This window comes from Rhea americana, unplaced genomic scaffold (assembly GCF_003343005.1).
Source record: "Rhea americana isolate MKP2758 unplaced genomic scaffold, rheAme1 scaffold_15, whole genome shotgun sequence".
Lineage (NCBI taxonomy): Eukaryota > Metazoa > Chordata > Aves > Rheiformes > Rheidae > Rhea > Rhea americana.
The window spans coordinates 6,321,549-6,338,544 of record NW_028185594.1 but is presented as its reverse complement, the minus strand read 5'-3'; the positions used below and the strand labels follow the sequence as shown (position 1 = coordinate 6,338,544).

Below are 16,996 nucleotides of genomic sequence, written 5' to 3'. Positions count from 1 at the left end.
AGCTGAACTGCTCAGCACATTGCTAACATCAAATTAATACCATTATTTCTGAAAGCAAATTCCTGCTGCAGCACAGTTACAGACTGTCAATGTTCACTTTCATTGCTCTTGACAGCCTGATATAAAGTAATTTAATTTAAATGCCCAGACGAGAGAGAAACAAGAGGCATTCTAAAAAATGAAAATAAAAGCCCACTCATTTTATACGTAAAATGCCTGCTTGAGGGAATAGATTAGTAGCTGTGTAGTGCCATTGATTTGTAAGAGCTCATAGATTTCAGTAGAGAGCTCTGTTTAAAGATCAATAGGGAATGCTGCAGCAGGATTGCTTTTACTGCTCAGTTATTCAAGGAAGTGCTTGATCTTAATTCCTTTGCAAACTTTGGTCTACGGCCAAAAGGCTTTGGGAGGGCACTTGACTGTTCCACAGAGAGTTGGCTGCGTATGTCTTTCTCTTTTATTTCATTAGGCAAATCATATAAGGGAATTACACATACAGACAGTCTTTCCTAAGTTGCCATGGCTGCACGAGGTAATGAAATACTCGCACTGGGAAGGCCAGCAGCCAGAACTGGTTTGCTAAGGTTTGCTCTTTTGCTAATCGCATGATTAGCTTTGCGGTTCTCCTTGTCTCGCAGAGGTGTTTTGCCAATTTCCACTTCTCAGGCCGCCTTCAAAGTCTGTTTTTGGCTCTGTTGTGCAGTTCGGGAAGATAACCCTGAAAGAGGTCGGCAGATCTGGAGTAAACCATTGAGCCTTGCCTGGAGTAATCTCGGTATCCAGCACAGCCATTTATATTTTTAATTACACCTTCCTCACACCTGGAAAAGGAAGTGAGAATTGCCGTAAGTGATCTCAGAGGGTGCCACGCAGCGTGGGCAGCTGGCGGTCTCTCTTCTCAACCGCTCACTGCACTGCCGTGTGCTCTGGGATGACCGCTTAGCTGTGCAATGAAGAGTCACTTGCCTGCTCTATAATTAGCCAGACTAATTCTGAATGCTTTAGTAGATCTCTTTAATTATCATCATCAATCCGGACCTTTAGGCTGAGACTGTAATTGCAACCGGAATCAGTTAAAACTCTTCCGGGTCATGTAAGAACTGCCTGATAATGAGCAACCGGCAAAGGGGTCTAGTTTGGGATTTTAAATTTCAGTAGTTAAAACCAGATTAATCTGGTTTTCAAGTTGTATCTTGTTCTTAGTACTTGCACCACATTTGTGATGTTAGCATCAGGCTCCATCCCTGGGTTAGAGTACAAGTCCATGTTCACAGAACAGCATCTGTTAACATAATAGTGCAGCTTGTGCCTGTGATGAGACATGAGGCTAGAGCTGTGACTGAGGTCTAGGTTTAATCTATGTTGCAAATCAGGGCCATTTTATTTATTTATTTATTTATTTATTTATTTATCCATCTATTTACGGAATCGCAGAGTAGTTGGAGTTGGAAGGGACCTCTGGAGATCTTGTGGTCCAGACCCTTGCTCAAGCAGGGTCACCTGGAGCAGGTTGCCTGGGACCATGTCCCATGGGRTTTTGAGCATCTCCAAGGATGGAGACTCCAGAACCCCTCTGGACAACCTGTCCCAGTGTTCAATCCAACATCCATGCCTTTCTTCTCTTATTTATTTATTCTTCATTTTCATGACATCAGCTGTGCCCCTTGCTGTGGTAACTCAACACCTACTGTGACTGCAGAAATCCCTCCGAAGCTGAGGAGGGCTTGACTGATCTCTGGAACCTGCTGAGCACATGGGTTAGACCGGGGCCTGAGCGGGCTCTGCAGAGGGATCGTTGTCCRGATTCCTGTTTGATTTCGCTTAGACTGTTGAGAGTCGTTTCTAGTTTTGAACAGGGAATTCCCATTCGGGGTTGCTCTGGAGTTTCCATGCGAGTTCTACTGACCACATGGAACAACGCGGGAGTTATTCTGTGGTTCTGATGTTGACTGCACTAAAAAAGAGACTGCTTGTAGACAGAGCGTTGTCAAAGATAGTTACTTGTTAGCTCTTCACCTAGGAGTTGTCACAAAGTTAGGCAGGAGGATGCTGATTGAAATATGTCATTCTCACTGCTCTGCGTCTTGGCAAATCAGTGCCTGTGAGGGTGCTAGTGTTGCTTGCAAGTGTGGTTTCATTTCCAAGACTCATATGCAAGTAGCATGTGTGAACAGGACGTTTTCCCCCTATGTAAGTAATAAAACAATTGGGAAGTACAGTGTAACCAAGGCCGGTGCCATGATCTGGGTGTTTTTTGTGGGAAAACGAGCTTGTTTTCACTCTCTGAACCCCCTCAGCCCCTGTGTGCTGAGACACTGACAGGAAAGTGTGGAATCAGCATCCATCCTGCAAGTTCATGAAATAAACAGTGAAGAATGTAGCAAGGAATTAACTGGTTTAGGTGCAGACTTTCTCCCCAGACAAGTGTTTTCCTGGAGTCTTGAGCGTCACCTCTGTCCTATGAGCAAGTGTGCCTGTAAATAATCATCAAATGGGAAAACAGGGTCTCAGCTTGATGCCTTGTCCCTGGGAGTGAGGAGACACCTCTCTTTGCTGTGACTGTTCTCACTCTTGCTCCTGAAGTGTGAATCTGCCTTTTACCCTGGGCAGAGCTTCTTTCTGCTGGGTTCCMATCAGAGCCCTCTCAAGATACAGTTACGTTGTGGTGCCTTTTAGAAAGCAGCTAATTACTACTCCCCTGTTCAAGGGACTGCTGTTGCTATTTGCGTGCATAGTTTTAAATAATAATAATAATAGATTTTAAATAATCCCATAGCACACACCTGTATCTACAACTAGCCCACGTAGTTACCTATGTAAACTATTACTGTTAGCTCTTCTTCCTCCTGCTCATTTTTCTCTCTAGTGTCTACACCCACCATGGTGGCATTTTTTGTAACTGCTAAAAATTCCTCAAACTAGCTGTTCTGGCTAAAACATGAGCTACTAAAATCCGTCTCAACTCTAATCACCATAATTTGCCCTCCTGGAAGGCACCCTGTGATGCTCCGTCGTGTGGGTGTAAAGAGCCAGCTCAGGGGATGTGACAGCAGTGCAACGGGGCTGAAGTCACGGCCTCGTCTGCTGCTCTCTGCTGTCGCGTTTTTCCAGGGGCGGCAGAGGCCCCAGCAGCTTTATGAAATCGCCTTTGCTGTCCGAAGTGTCCTAGCTGCTGGCTGTGTGGTTTGAGCAGACCAGCTCTAGAGCTTTTGACCTCATTGACCTTTCCTTCTACTTTACAGCTTGTCTGAAAATCTACGTTCGCCTTATTTTTATAATCTAACCTTGTGTCAAACAAAACTATGGAAAGCAATCTCTTCCACAACAGTCTCCTTTTCCTGTTCTTGCTTACAGAGTTGTAACACTTTATATAACGGTAGCTGCCTTTCGCTGCATGAGTATTTTCTTTTTCATGCATTTCAGATCCATTCTCGTGTGATTTGTTTCTCAGCTCTGTTTTCTTTTTGCAAATGTTTGCTAGACCCTGCTCTGGGAGGCAGGAGAGGCGGTCTGTAGCTGTCAGTGACACACTGATACCAAAATGAGGTGCTCAGTGTGAGGTCTGAAATTCTATGCACATAACTGAGCAACCAGGGCGACTCAAGCCCAAACGAGGATTTGGTTGGATCTTCTAAATTACTTAGCAGCAAAACTCTTCCTGGTTTCAGCCAGGTAGAAACAAGCTGCTGTATTTGGTTCAGAACTGTGTATGGCGGGGGGGAGAGAACACGACACGACAGCCCCCAGATCCCATGACCCCAGATGATACAACAGTAAGTGACATTTAAAAGCAATCTTTTATGTTTCTTTCTTTTGTTTCTTTTGTCAGGAAGTGAATTTCTCCTATACAGCTATAACAAATTTGGCAAGTAGTATTTTCCCTCTCTTTCTCTTTCTCCTGTGGAGTAACTCATTTTCACACTCCCTTATTTTTTACTCTGTGCAAAGGGATTATATACTTTTTGTACAGTTTTTGTAGTAATTTTTTTGTGCTAACATGCATCATGGTCTGTATCACAGAGCATAAAGTAAATCTCTTGATAAATGATATACAGTAATACGAAAAGGATGTTTTAAAGTCTGCATTGACAAAAGAATACTCAATACGTTGAGTTCTGTATTCTTAAACTTGAATACATAATAATTTACATCAAATCTTTGTCACATTTAATTTCAAAGATTGCATGGAAAAGTATCTGCTTTTTCTGATAAATTTAACATAGCAGTTGTATTATTTTGTTAATGATTTCCTCTAGAGGATTACATTTTCAAAGCAATGTGTGACCATTTAATTGTGTGCCTCCCCTATTAATATTAAATAGAATTAGATTCCCACTATGACACTTTGAAAATGCACCCCTTGGTGTAAATGCAGTCTCCACAGAGATTATCTAAATATCACAATGGTTCCCCAGCATTTTGCTTTCCAAAGCTGCTCAGCACTGATTTTCCCATGCCGTTATTTCACCTGTGTTATATCTGAAATGCAAACATCTGGCAATATGAAGAGACACAGTGCTTATGGTTGTTTTATTTGGTTGTCTGACCTTTTCAGCCAACCGTTTAGGGGTTCTGGGGTGATGATTTTACTGTGCTGTTAAATAACAACATAACAGCTTGTTTTCCTGAGGGTTTTTTTTTTTTAAGTAATATTGTGATGAGATACGAGCAGAAGGGGAGAAACTCAAATCTCTTTTTAGCTGCTGTTTGTTTATGCAGTCTCTGAGGAAACAGGAGGAGAGCTCCCATAATASGCTGTCAGAGAAGGTGTCTGCCAGGAGATAAGCACTCTGCCTTCACAAGCGGCTGATTACGAAATGGCCTTAGCAGCAGTGTTAGAGCCTGCCTGAAGACACGGTCAGTTTTGAAAGGTGCAAAGACCCTATTGCCCAGCATGGGATTTTCCCCTTCACTGGTAGTAAAGAAAGGCTTTTGTGCTGGGCAATCTCGTTGCCTTTCAGCGCAGTTCATCCCTGAAGAGGCCGAGCTGTGGGCTTAAAAGATCCTGCTGCCGCCTGCCTAAGGCTGATAGAGGCGGCTGCTGAGTYTGGGAGCTTTGTAGCTCCGCTGGTGATGGCCTGAGTCACTGGTAGTTGTGGGTGCTCAGAAAAAGCAAAGCATCGTTAAATAAATCTCAAGGGTAATTTCCTGGAAAACATAGGAATAGAAATAGTAATTATTAATATACATACACGTACCTATATATTTATGTAAAAATATATATATGCACCATATATAAAAAGGTATAGTGGAACTGAGTATAAAATGGTTATGCTTGACTAAATCACCTCTTCCTCTCATTTCCACAACCTCCGAGTTTAAGGTGTTGGATATAATGAGCTGTGGACTTGACTCATAATTTGCAAAAATTTGATTTTGCAAAAATTATAAATAATAAAAAAAACAACGCACAGGATTCTTTCCATCTGTGGCCATTGAACTAGAACTATTCTTATCCTTCTTAAAGCCTTCCTGGAATGTCTCTGAAACTGAGCAATATTTAAACCCATGTCAAATATTTCCTGTATTCTAAGTAGTATTAGCCTGTCAAGGTAAAGGCTTAAATCATAATCTTACCTTACTTGACAAGCTGTATTATTTGTACAATARTATTTATTCACACAGAAGCTGCATGGTTAGTAGTAGTCAGGTGTATGAAACCTGGCATTTAATATTCCCTAAATATAAATTAAAATATGCCTCTTGATCAGTTTTTCAAGTACAACACTTGATTAATCTCCTGCCCAGTGTTGAATTTAAACTTTTTCACAAGTATTTATTTTCAGAAAGGCTGATGATGTCAATAGCAGAAGGAAGATGGATAGATAGATGCTGGAATGGACCAATGTGATGGCTCTTTGTCTGAAACAGAGATGCTTTGTTTGTAAGAGCAGGTGGATTGTTTTCTGCCTGGTGATTTTCACGACTGTGATATATGAAGGTTGCTTCGGTGTAATCATACTTCTGAAGTTTACTCCAGATTCTATCCAGTATTTAGTTTGCTAAGGCGTTGACATAATTTTGCTGACATTTTTCTTAAGTGGATTATGCTCACAGCCAGTTTTTCAAAGCAAACAGATGGCTTTTCAAACAGAGCATGCCCACAGATATTTTTTATGGTGTCTCTAGAATTATGACAGTTCTGTCACTGGGGGTTGCTTTGTCATTAATTTTCTTGTGACAAACGATTCAAAATCATTTTTACTCCTTCAGCTTGCTCAAATGAACCAGTTGTTTGAAAATAATAATAATAAAAAAGTACAAGGAAACTAAGACATAGATCAATTGGTCTGTACATAAATGGAATTATGCTCTATTTTAAGTTCACTTCCATTTTTAGAAACACTGTAAAATAAGAATATCTTCAAAATACTGGAAGTATGCTAAGGAAGTGTGTTTTTGTTCTTGGAACCAGGAGATGTGTCATGCATTACCGCAGACTAAACCTGCTCCCTATAATCTGTTTGAATTGCTTAGTTATTTAAATATGGAATTAGAATATGCATAAGAGAACGAGCTGATGGCTCAGCACTGTCACACTGGCTGTGAAGTACCTTGGCTTCTTGGGTACAAGTCTTGGCAGGGTGGACTGAGCCTTTCATCCTCCAAATGAGGGTGTATGAAATCCCAAGTAGCTTTCTGTAAATGAGCCTACTTGGCGAGACCGTAACCAAAGACTCAGTTTGTGAGTTGCCCTGAGAAAGATTCCCATGCTTTGCCCTCACCTGAGAAGAAGAAATGAGGAAGGTGACATAGACTCACCTGAGGCTCTTGCGTCAGCTACGGAACAGTATCCACCTTGTGCTGCTGCTGCGTGGCAGGGAATGCTCCTCCTCCACGTGCAGCGTGAGCGGCAGGATGTGTTTCCACACAACACATCTAAGCTAAAGGGAAACACRTAGCCAAAGGGAAACCAGGCCCAGCTTAGGGGAAACAGCATGGTCARCAGCATTATTTCACCTCTACTGCAGTAGCTCTCCCAGGTTTCAGGCTCCGTTGTTCCTGGTGCTGTAGGAACATGTATTTTGAGTTACTTGTTGAACTAAGGAGATTTTTCCATTTTTGTGCGTGGTTACCTATTGCCAATTTTTGACTCAGACATTAAGGGTGTAAAGCGTGATCACACTCATTTTTCTCTGCTGATTGGAGACATTGAAGGCTGCACCAGTCCTGTGCAGGTGAGGGAAAAAAGAACCAGCCCAGCATAATGAAGAATCAACCACTTTTTTTGATAACTTGGTTGTGTCATTAATGATACTGCTGTTCAGTCTCTTTAGCTATGCTAGGGTGTATCATCCCTGCCACTCCAGTACTGGCGTGCTTCCCATGCAATCTACAGACAAGGCGACTGGGGTGCCGCAGGCAGAGATGGAGCTCTTGAATTCAGCCTGTTGCCTTTAACCATAAACTCAACCTTTGTCCTAAAAGCAAAATCACAGCTATGTGAAATATGTGCTGCATAAATTTTATTCTTGTTTTGTTTTTCTAAACCATGTCTGCTCACTGGATTCCAAGCTATTTGTCTGTGTATTCCCATAACTGTCGTACTGTAGAGATACAAATCTCTTTGACAGTGCTTCATACCAAATAGCACAGCTCCTTGCTGACTCCCAATGCCTTTTGTTATTCTAGCATTAACTTGCATTCCTCGCATCTGTGGTGATTTACATTGTTCAGCAGGGACAAACTCATGTCATCAGGAGATGATGCAATCACGCTCTCAGGCATGGGATGCCATCTCTGGCTGCTGTTGTTCCCCACGTGGTGTTTACCAGTGCTGAGGGACTTGCAAGCTGCCATTGTTTCTTCATTGAGAACATTGTTTACAGGGACTCAGGCAGTGCTGTGTGCTAAGTCTGGTGCCAGGCGCTGGCAGAAAGGGAGTTGTGGTCATCGATGTGGGATAAATCCTTCTTATTTTGGGGGAATGGCAGAGCTGAGAGATGCTCCCATTGCTGGAAGGTGCCATGCTGACTCCCCCAACATGGCTAGTTCATTCTGTAAATGGCAGCAGAGTCTGTGATCGATCGCCCTTTCAGTGTGCCTGAGACCTTGCAGGAATATCTGTGACCTCCTCTGAGACCTCACAGAGCATCTGTGGTAGGCAGGAGGTTGAGGCAGGTTGCATGGATGCAAATGTAACATTTTCAGTCAGCATAGGTATTCCTTTTGAATACGTATATAAAACATCTGTATACGGTGATGTACTTGAAGCTGTACTTTAGGTGACACGAGGAGAAGAGCAGCTCAAGTTCTTAGTGGCCCTGAATTTTAATAATGAGGAGCATCTTCTGGCTTTTATTTATTCGTCGCAGAATCTTGTTCCTTTATAGCGTTTGAGATATCAATATTCTGTAAATAGTCATGTTGGCATTTCTGAACTCACTAACACAAGTTTTTTGTTAGACGTTTTTCCTGATAGTTACAAATTGGATTGATGTCCTCTTAGTCACCTCACATTAGGCCTGACTGAGGCTACCTGTAGGAAGGCCCTTCTCCTGTGGGCAGCTTGCAGCCTGTGGCCATGCTTTGAGGCCTTCGTGGCCTTCCTCTGGCTGCGGGCTCCCTCAGGCTCCCTGTGTCGGCTCCCTGTGGGCTGGCTGCAGGTCTTCTCCTGCCGTGCAGAAGGGCTCAAGGCCACGAGAGCAGTATTCTCACCTGCAGTCTCGGGCAGTGTGTACGATTCTTATGTATTTGTGTTTGCAGGGACAAGGAGACCTCTTGAAGAACGCCAAGAATGAGGCCCTGGAGAACATGAAGCAGATCCAGCTGGCGTGTTTGTCATGTGGACTCAGCAGAGCTGGAAGTGGGCACATGGATGCAAAGGCAAAGAGGTGCCTGGAGGCGATACAGGAGAAGGACACTGGGGATGAGAACGGGAGGCTGTGAGAGAAAACAGACCTGTCATATTTGTCGTAGATTTCAATAACTCTAAACTATTTTTTTAAAGCATTTAAAAATTCACACAGGAATGCCCTCTGCAGGGTGTTGATAGTATTAAAATTCTCACAATGTCAGTATTTTAATGCAGTTAATTTATCTAAGTTAAACACTCTGTTAGTGAGATTTCTAATGAAGCCATGCTGTCTGTATGCGAGTGCGTGTGTACGCACGTGCAAATCCTGTAGAAGCTTTTATGCATTACGTTAGACATTTGCTAATTTATTTCTGTGTCATCTTTGAAGAGGCCTGTTCATTCTGAAGATCAAAACAAATGGAGAGTACTTGTATCAGTTTTGCGCTTTATATTACTTTTCAGCTTTTATCATTTAACTTATAGGTTACATTACTGTTATGCTGTTCAAACAAACAAACAAACAAAATCCAGCAACAAATATCACCAACAACTGTTTTTGTGAYGGCAAAAACAGTGGTTTGCTGCAGATCCTGAACATGATTTTTTAACGAACAATTAAAACTAAGTAAATGACATATTAAGTGGTCAGAATTTTTGGATAGATGATGATTAGATTTCAGATGTACATTTCACTGAATTTTAGCAAACTACTCTTTGGAATACATCCAGGTAGTATGTACTAATATAAGAACTAGCTAATTATTTATTTCATTTCAGAAAATCATTGCTACATTGTAGAACTGCAGGACAGCTACCGTCTTTGCTGATATGCATTTAACTTGTGTAGTAATGAGCATAGCTAGTCAGCCCTTTAGTTATGATGAGAGCTGTGAATATTCTTCAGTGATCGCCAACTCAGAAGGTGAGCTACAGGTAAACATGAAACACCCATCGCGGCCGGTGTTTGAAGGAAGGTTTTATAGATTTCACAAACTGTGGGCTTTGTTGGAAGGTTGGTGAGAGGTCAGATCTTGCTTGCCTTGCACAGATCAGTGATCCTGTTGAAGTCAGCTGGATAAAGCAAGCAGGATCTGGCTGCTGAGAACCGTGCTGGGCTAGAAATTCAAAGCAAGGCTGCAGAACTGCTAAAGATGTAGTGTAGAGAAATAGCTTGGAAAAAACAAGGTACCAGCATTTTTGTGCAGCAGTTATAAATGTCTTGACACATACCAGCTGTTTAGGGTAACTTGAGAAATGGATGCCTTTTTTGTGCTGCTTTAGAAAGGAGACCAAGAACATCTCAAAGCAATGCATCCTTGTCCATCCCTGTGTCCAGCTCATGTGTGCTCACAATGTTCATTTCAATCTTTTAAGTACTGTGCTCGAGTGTAGTATTTGTGTTACCTTTAACAGAACTAAGTGTTTTATGTTTATAAAAAGACTATATTTATTTAAAGCATTGCTTTTATTTTGAAAAGCTACTTTTTAAATTAATTTGATTAACAAATATGCTAATTTTCTGAAATTAACAAAAAGTAATTGCTGAAAATTTGACCATTGGAGAATCTTATATAGCTACTGTGTTAAGTTATTTTTGACTTCTTAATAACACTATTATGTTCATGTTGCACATTACTGAGAGAGTAAAGCTATGAAACAACTTTGACCCTTGTTTTTAAAGTGATTTAACCTAGAAGATAACCAGTGAGACTTTGGCAAAAGTGTTAGAGTTTGGGTACGTTGTATGCAAGTTGCCTGCTCTGAAAGGAACTATTACTGAAAAGATCAGATGCCTTAAATGTTATTTCAGTAAACTTGCCATACTTGTTCAGATTCGTTCCTAAATACTCTGTTTCTCTCTCCGTTAGATTATCAGTGTATATTTGTTCTTTGTTGAGGTAGGAGAGGAGTATCCTTTGTGTTTCAGGCAAGACACAGAGCCCAGAGCAATGTTACGAGTGTGCATGGGCACATCTTGCCCTCCTAGGTTACCTTCTTTATTTCATCGTGGGCTGTGTTTACATGAAAATAGCACTTACAGTTAGTGAGGATGTAAATTGTTAACCTAACTCCACCAGCGGTGAACCACAAAGCCTTCAGGAACCATCCCCCTCGGAAGGGAGAGGTTGCCTCAAGAAGGGTGAGTGGCTTGCTTCTTGAGGTTTCATTTAGGCATAGAAATAGCTTGATTTTTCTCAGTTTAAAAGGCTATCCTTACGTCTGCACAGAAACTGCTGGGCAGAGTGCCTTTCAGTTTTTCTTCCTTCTCTGATGCTATGAACAATTTTATAGAGGAGGACTTACTTCATGTGCTGTGATTGTGAGGAGCTACCATGTAGCACTCTGTACATTTTTGCAGAACGAGAAGATTGTGGCTGGGCAGAAATCCTATACTGTGCAGGCACACACCTTTCATGCCATGCTTAGCATCGTATCACGTACTGTGCCAAGCTCACAGTGCGTGGCTTTCCACACGGAAATACAGGGAAGAGAAATCCTTGTGCCTGCTGGAGAACCCAGGGCAGCTGAGAACGCTGCTAATGCTGGTGCCTGCAACCTGCGGCTGGAGCAGCCTCCACGCTCCCTCCTGCACGGAGAGAGGACTTGCAGCCTACATGCTTCTCCACTTCATCCATTCCTGTTTCGGAGTTGCTGGAGTGGATGCTGATGCAGCAGTCAGCGTAATAAAATCCAGCTTTGCAAGAGGGAGCATGGCAAGATCATGATCAGCATTGCCACCAACAATATGTGGGGGACTGCTGGCCCTCTGACATGCCTGGTGTCTTGCAGTTGCACAGCATCATGTTCCATGCTGGTACTGTTTGCCTGATCTCCCATCTGAACGGGCAGATAGTATCTGTAGCAATTTCTTCTGGGGAAGTGATGGCAGGAAAGTGTTACAAGTATTTGCAGTTGTCTTCAGTGTGTTTTAGCAACTAGAAATCAGAGGAGCTCTCAGCAGATTGGAGCAGTGAAACCTCTAGTGGAGGGTGCAGAGGAGTGAAACTATTTGGGTTCTTGTTCTAGCTCTGCTACCAATTCCTAAAACTTTGCAGTATTTATTTTCCCCTTTATTTTCTTGTCTGTAAAATAAGACTATTTCTTTTTCCGTCTCAGACATTTCTGAAATCCTTTGAGTGCACTGGTGCTTTCCTGAGAACATCCAGGCACTTTGTTCAGGTTGTCCTGTAACACCAACGCCCACCAAGTCTTCCACTACTGGTGAGCGCAGGTGAGCCAGCATGTGCAAGGAGGGGCTGAGCCTGTGACCTACCCGTCTCCTCGGGGTGTAGTTTCTGCCAGCACTGACGAGGATGCTGTCCATGTGCTTGTGCATCTGATTCCTATTGAACTGCACCTTTGGTCAAGTGTGGTGGAGGGGCAGCTATCCCAGAGATGTTTGGATGCTGCAGACTTCCCTGGACAGGATGGGGCAGGTGGCTGAGCAAGACCGTGGCAGCACCTTCCCTGGGCTGATGCTGCAGTGGGACTGCTGCCTATATTAGATGTCAAGTCCTATAGGGAAGAGAGGGGATGCAAAGGTTTCACTTAGATATTGCATCTTATCTACATGAAGGAATTTGGCCATGAGGCATGGGAAATGTGGCTGAATTAGTCCAGCTGTTTGCAGATGTAACTATTCTTAAATCAGTAGGGATATTTTTTTTACCAGATTTCATACACTGGCTTGACCAGTGGGACTGACCTCGTTTCCCTCGCTGTCCCAAGCTCAGCATGAATTAAAGTGCCATACTCTTCTGTTTCTTTTTTGGTATCATTTTTCACTGATTTTATTCCATCTTTTTTAAATGGATATTGCAGCTTCCTGGTGCAAACATGTTTATGAGTTTTGTATGTTTCTCCTTCTGAGACTCATCTCCCCAGATAGATTGTTATCAGATAATTGCATGGACAGTGAGAGCTTTCCTGTATAATCCATCTCTTCCGTCTGTCTTTTCAAACTAAAACATTAGGTCATAGCCTCCTTGGACTCCTTCCCATTCCTATAGCAATAGACAACAGCATCACACAGGGGACTAACTCATGAAGGCTCATGAAACAAAGATGACAGGGTCACAGGAGCAATCTCTTTTCACCTTCCTCTCTGCTTGCTGTAGGATTGAGTGTGTTAGTCCCATCTCTTCTTGCAGCAGGAGCAGAAGATGTGCACGTTCAATAAAGCTGAGATTTTCATCTTGTAAAGTGAGGTGCTTAGTAAGAGAAAGGTAATTGTGAAGAGTGAAAACATCTGGACCTAGTGAACATGTGCTTGGGAAGTGAGGAAGATATAATGGTTTCAGGCAGAGGGTTTCACTCCAGAAATACTTACTTTGAGTCTCTTGGGATGTATGAGAAGTGGACATGAAGGGCAGGAACAGTATTTAAGGAATAGTTATTTAAGAAATGTTTTTGATTTTTGTCTCATGTTCATCTACAACTGGTTATGGCTTTCTGCTGGGGAGAAGCCTGCACTGGCAAGGGCAGGTGGGTGTCTGAATGTTGGGAAAAAGGTCTGTTAGACATGTGTTGGATGGATTACCCAGTGTTATGGAAATTGGGAAGCTTAAGTTTTAGCTAGGGGAGCCACGGCGAACAAAACCGTCTCTGTGAGCTTCTCCTTGCCTATGGCTTCTTCAAAGCCTGGTCTGCTGATGTAGTTAAATGTGAGAACATGTTCCTACTTATCATTAGCACCAAGGTGAGAAGGAAAATATATATATATATAWATATATATAAATGCCTGTGCTAGATTATTGCTGTTTTGTGGCGAACTAGTAAAATTGTTCTCTAAACTCCAAATACAGGAGAAAATCCTGCCTGTGATTGTATTCACCAGATCCATTGGAAACTGTAGGTTTGACTGGAAAATCTTTCCTGTTGGTAGTGATTTGAGAGTCAAGGATGCTGGTAGGCAGAGGAACACCACCTCTGCATGTGTGGTTTTACTTGAAAGCTGAGCAAATGTAAAGTCGAAATCCTGGAAATACGCTGTCTGCCCTGGAATCGCACTGTGCTGGAGCAGCAGCACAATTCACATTCATTTTTATTGAAAAGGGGGCCTATTAAAAGTAGAACTGCTGAAAAAGAAGAAGGTGGGGTGTTTTTCCAGGCTCCAAAGCAGATGAACACCATTTGAGAACACTCTGGCACATCCCTTTGGATTGCTTTTGCCTGGGTTTGGGCTGAGGCTCTTGCATTTGCTTTCCACAGCACTTCCAATGAGCCAGGTCTCTGAAAAATGTTTCCTTTTAGAATTAATGTTGAGGAACATGTGAGTTTAGTAACCGAGATCATGAGCATTCCCACCAGAAAYGTGATGCAAGAGCTATTGCACAAGCYRTTTCTGTGGAACATAAATTACAGTGTGAGTGTACTCCTGATCAAGCAGGTCACGTTTTAAATGAGGATTTTCTGCAGTCTTTAATTACTTGAAACAGTTTATGAGCAATAAATTGAATTGCTTTTGCAGAATATATTCATGGAATAATGCCAAGAAAAATTGCAGAAATCAAAATCTTCAGACAATTCATGAACAGAATGAAGAGTTATGTTTGACAGCTGTTTCACACCACTGTACTCTGGACACTAAAAGGAAAATGAATGATTACAAAGGCAAGTTTGAATTATTGGTGTTACTGGAAGTATTTTCCCTGTTAAATTATACAGCAGGGACCTATTAATTTATTAAGATGCTAACACAGGAGGGTTGGGAAGTAAGTGTGATGCTTTAGGCCAAAAAAGGCAAGCATGGAGAGCAGCTGGTGTGGCAGAGCCCCTGGCATGAGCAGGGAAGATGGGCGGGACAGCAGGTCCTGGGGGGCACATGGGCGCGCGAGGGGTTGTTTGGGCACATGGGCGTGGCAGAGGGGTGGTTTGGGCAAGGAGCTGGTAAAAAGTGGGGCTAGTTTCCACCACCATGGGCTTCACCAGAAGCATGGATGCAGGTCTCTGCAGGGGCAGGAGGGTGCTCCCTGCAGAGCATCGCTGCGGCCTGGAGCGGCCTGGCGSGGGAGCAGAGCCGAGAAAGGCAGCGGGAATGGGCTGGCTCTGTGGTTGCCTCGGGACCATGGGCCAGCCCCACCACCAGACAGTCGCCTTGGCCCGTGAGAGATGACGCAGCCGGGCTGGTTCGTCACAGCCTGTCATGGGCTCTGGTGGCACCAGATGCAAACAGCTTGTTGCTGAGGCCCCGAAGGTGAGTACTGTTCGATGTAGTTTCTGACTGTAGATGTCAATCAGTTCTAAGTGACATCTTGTTAAATCACCTCATTTGACTGTGGCATATGAATTCACAAAATTGCTGTCGGTTCAGTGATATAATGTGCTGTTAAGAGCATCATTGATATTTCTGCTTGCAATAACGTATCAGGTGATATTTTTGTAAGATGAAACTGATGATCATTTTTGCACCAAAAGTATTAGTCTTCAAAGTCAATTTGATTGAATGCCTACAGTTCATCCTCAGTCTTTGTGTTGAATTTAGCCAAGAGTTTAGAATATGGGAAGAAATAAAATATGCCACCTGAAGCATTAGTTTCCAATGGCAGCTGAAAATGCAGCTAAATAAGATATTTGGTGTATAGGATGGAGATGAGATTAGAAGCAGATAAAGGTGAGTTTTAATTTAGCTTGACTGGAAGAACGTACATATGGAAAGGATGAAGGAATATAGATGAATTATTTGTATGCTTCCTCAGATAGGCTCCCGTGGACCAGCTATACATAATACAATTAGAAACTAGATACAAATTATGGTTCAGACAACAGGAGCTGCTGTGAGGATTTATGGTGCTGATGGATGGAGAGGGATACCAGCAGCAAAGAACAGCGGGAGTTTTGCAGCTTCCTAAGTATAGCACTACCATGAGAAACACGTATATTTCACTGTCAGTTCTGTCAGTACCTTGAACTTCAGCATCTAAACTCAAGCTTTCCACCCTCATGCCGCCTTCAATCTTCCTGGCCAGATGTGAGAGACAGAATGAGCAGGCCGAGAGCTCTGTTAGCACAGCCAGGAGACCATGCAGGCTCTGGAGAGATGAACTGCTCAACATGAGGCACTGTGGTCGCCCGTCCCTGTGACATCTGGGGCCTCAGACCTACTGGGCAGATCACCTTCTTTCTGCCTGTCCTCTGTGGGCTCCTGAGTGGGAAGCAGCTCACTGCAGGTCTCTTCTTTCAGAAACCATCCAGTGAGATCTGATGAAGTCAGGAAACCAAAACTACCTGTGGTGCAAGGGTCTTCTGCTCCACCAAAATCTGAACATAATTTCACTTGCTTAGGCCTTGACTAAATTTGGCCAGTATCTTGACTATAATTAGCTATATGCTGAGGCGCAGCCAGCCCATTTATTCTTAGTGAGGCAGGTTGTGGCTTCTCCATGTTTGCTGACTGGCAGGTGTTGCCTGAAAGCAGTGTCAATTGCTTTGACTCTGAAGCAGGAAGGTGATGATATTGTTTTGGATTTGTCATTAGACTGTGATTTGGAAACCAAATTATTCTGACAAACTAGATGCATTGACCAAGAAAATAATCTGCAGGTGTGCAACAATGGGCAGATAATGATGTGGTAGGTTACCCTCTTGTCAGATCAGCCGAAATATTTTGTGAAGTAGTGCAGGCATTGCTAGTCCAGTGCTCTGGGGCTCACAATCCTCAGAAGCAACTGGTGTTTTGGAGTATTTCAGTTTTTGGACATTAAGCCTGAGACTTCTTAAAGGGACTTAAATTTGTACTGAATGCTGAGAGCTTGCCAACAAATTGGCTGAACACTGAGAATTAGAAGAAATGAAGGCAGAAGTCAGTAGTACTTTTTGGAATTCCTGAGCCACAGCTTGCCCGCAGACTTCAGATATCCTGTCAGTTCAGGCCAGGATGGCAACAACCCATGCCACTGAGCTCTGTGCAGGCTGAGGTGCTCATAGCTGCCCTGGTGGTCAGAGTAGCCTCCAAATGTCTGCCTTCCTCAGCTGCGGAGTGTCATGTGCTGTGAGAGGGCTGCCTGTGGTCCACAGAGTGGCTATGCCTGCTGTATCTTGGGCCCCACCAGCTCCAACATATCTGTGCTGTGGGACAGATGCAGGCTCAGGCCAGCCCCGTGGGGCTGTGAAGGGGAATAAATCTGCAACGAAAGGGAAAGAAAACTTCTTCATGGACTTTTGCTACCTTATGTCTTTGCAACAGATGAGACCTACCGG

The 16,996-nt window shown here is 43.1% G+C and overlaps 1 protein-coding gene across 1 annotated transcript in view; it reads left to right on the top strand.

Annotated features, from left to right (window-relative positions):
- The window catches only part of PLCL1 (phospholipase C like 1 (inactive)), a 205,977-nt gene extending 195,392 nt beyond the window's left edge, over positions 1-10,585 (top strand). Inside the window, exon 6 of the mRNA XM_085299475.1 lies at positions 8,707-10,585. Coding sequence (XP_085155601.1) covers positions 8,707-8,889 — 183 coding nt within the window. The 3' untranslated portion in view covers positions 8,890-10,585. The remainder of the gene's footprint in view (positions 1-8,706) is intronic.
- The last annotated feature ends 6,411 nt before the right edge of the window (positions 10,586-16,996 follow it).